At 34.7% G+C, this 2,252-nt stretch overlaps 1 protein-coding gene across 1 annotated transcript; it reads left to right on the forward strand.

The window, feature by feature from the left end:
• The first annotated feature begins 289 nt into the window (after positions 1-289).
• On the forward strand, positions 290-1,608 carry LOC110662754 (transcription factor IBH1-like 1). The gene is made up of 2 exons (XM_021821881.2): positions 290-497; positions 881-1,608. The coding sequence occupies exon 2, from the start codon at positions 882-884 to the stop codon at positions 1,446-1,448; it is 567 nt and encodes a 188-aa protein (XP_021677573.2). The 5' UTR covers positions 290-497; position 881; the 3' UTR covers positions 1,449-1,608.
• The last annotated feature ends 644 nt before the right edge of the window (positions 1,609-2,252 follow it).

Consider the following 2,252-nt stretch of genomic DNA (forward strand, 5'->3'; position numbering starts at 1 on the left):
TGCATTTTCCTCCTGCTAGCCGGACTTCAACAGTGGAGTGGCAGTGAGTCAATTTAGTGAGTTTTGTTTTTATTTGCAACAAGTTACAGATGTTTGGAATGCATTATATTAGGGGAACCTTTAATTTAATGCATTCTATGTATAATTCAAGAAACCCATTTCTTTTTTTTTTTAATATCCTCTGAGGTTTGTATGGTGGGCCATGTACACCATGTGCCGGCATGTGCGGTGTCTCTCTCTCAAAGGTCCACCACTTCTTTCCTTCGAGCAAATAAATGGGGTTTCTCCGCATTCTTCTCCTTCTCATTCCTCCCTCTCTCTCTCTTTCTCTCTGAAACTTCATTCTATGATTGTTATTCACTTTCTTGGATCTGTGGAACGCTAGAACTGCATTATTCTGCAACTTGTCTCTCTCACATGTATATTTATAAGCTTTTCTCGTGATTTTATCCTCCTCCTCTTCCTCTTAATCAATAGGAAAGGAGTCTTACAGTAAGGTACGTGTAATTTAGTTTATTATTTCTATGCATTTATAAGTCATATCTAGCTAACAGATACTTCTGCATATAATTCTATGCTGTTATCTGCTTTCCAATCCTAATTTCTCTTTTCTCAGTACCATAATTACTGTCCACCCTTGCTTTTTCTTTTTGGTTTGGAATTATATTCTCTCTAGTCAAGAAAAACAGTTGCACAACAAGCCACATGTAGAGAATGATAAACCACATATTAATTTAGGCAAAAAATGTATGGAGTGAAGTAGAGTAGAGACTTTTAGCTTTTTCCTTTTTTTTTTTTTTTTTAATTATTACTCCCACACTCAAAACTCTTGAAGAATTGATTGACATTCTTACTGTATTAATATCTTGATTCTTTGTAGAATGCGTGCTCCTCAGACAATCAAGCAAGAATTCCTCAAGAAATGGATATTGGGTCTCCAGTTATGTGATTTTGCAAAGCAGAACATGAGCATGTTGGAAAGAAAGAAGGCAATAAAGCTATCGGCAGACATTGCTATAGCTTCCACAAGAAATGGTATGACTTGTTGGAGTCGTGCTCTTGTTGCAAAAGCTTCAAGAGATTATGGTGATAAAGTCCTTGTTGAGCGTATGTTAGCTTCTGAGTCTGAGAAGCTAAAGAAGGTTTCATCAATTGGACTAATCGCACCAAACAAGTGGGTTATTATTAGAAGCAAGAAAATCTTGAGAAAGAGTCGCCGTGCTAGAAGAGTAAGAAGTAGTGTGCCTCTATCGGTGCTTGCTAAATCTATTGCAAAAAAGATGGTAAAGAAAAGAACACAAGTCTTGAAGAGTCTTGTACCTGGAGGTGAATTTATGGATGATATCTCTTTGATTGAAGAAACCCTAGACTATATAATATCTCTTCGAGCTCAGGTTGATGTAATGCAAACTCTTGCTAAAGCCACGGAGCTACTGAACGGTAAATAGGACCGTCAATGGAGAATTACCTATATATATATATATATATATATAGTCTTTCTTTTGTTTCTTTCGCTTTGGCAAGACTAGATGAAGGAAAATGAGAAGCTGCTGTAGCTTAAGCATGTACAGTTGAAGCATATTTAAGTCAATCAAGGCTCTTTATTTACCTCTTCTTCTAGTCTTTAATTCATTAACTAATTTGCTTCATTTTGATTTTTCTTTTTGGTTCCCTTGGTTTTATGGGTTGTTTAATGTTTAATCTTCCAAAGAAGATAAGCATATAGATTTTTCCACAGATCTCTTGATTAGTTTCATTATATTTTTCGTGTGTTTGAGAGGCAGAATGCTTGAATTCAATTCAGCATATAGATGTTTTTGTTAATTAGGAATATATGAGAGAATTTGATAATGGGTGGTGGTGACATAAAATATATAACAATCATAGGTCAAACTGCGCTCACCCGTGCAAGCTTAGCATATTTATATGATGGTGACGTGAGCCACATCGATTTTAAGAAGATGTAAAGGATCATACAGATTGTCCTCTTAACATAATTCTTAATAAATTAGTATATATTTGCTAGTTTGATATAAATTCTAATCATTATCAACATTGTCATTGAACTCTTATAAATCAGTCAAGTCTCCAGTGGTTCATATGGGCAAAATATGAAATATTTTATCATTTGCTTCGAGTACTTTATTTTTCTTAGATTTTTGTTTATGCTTGAACTCATAAACTGAGTTCATTAATACCTGAATATAGTCCTGTAGCTATGGAAATACTCTTGTAATAATTTGGGAGCACAG

Source organism: Hevea brasiliensis, chromosome 17 (genome assembly GCF_030052815.1).
Source record: "Hevea brasiliensis isolate MT/VB/25A 57/8 chromosome 17, ASM3005281v1, whole genome shotgun sequence".
Lineage (NCBI taxonomy): Eukaryota > Viridiplantae > Streptophyta > Magnoliopsida > Malpighiales > Euphorbiaceae > Hevea > Hevea brasiliensis.

What these genes read in the sequence shown, in the direction of transcription:
- LOC110662754 (XM_021821881.2), top strand. Translation starts at nt 882, where the DNA reads ATGCGTGCTCCTCAGACAATCAAGCAAGAATTCCTCAAGAAATGGATA.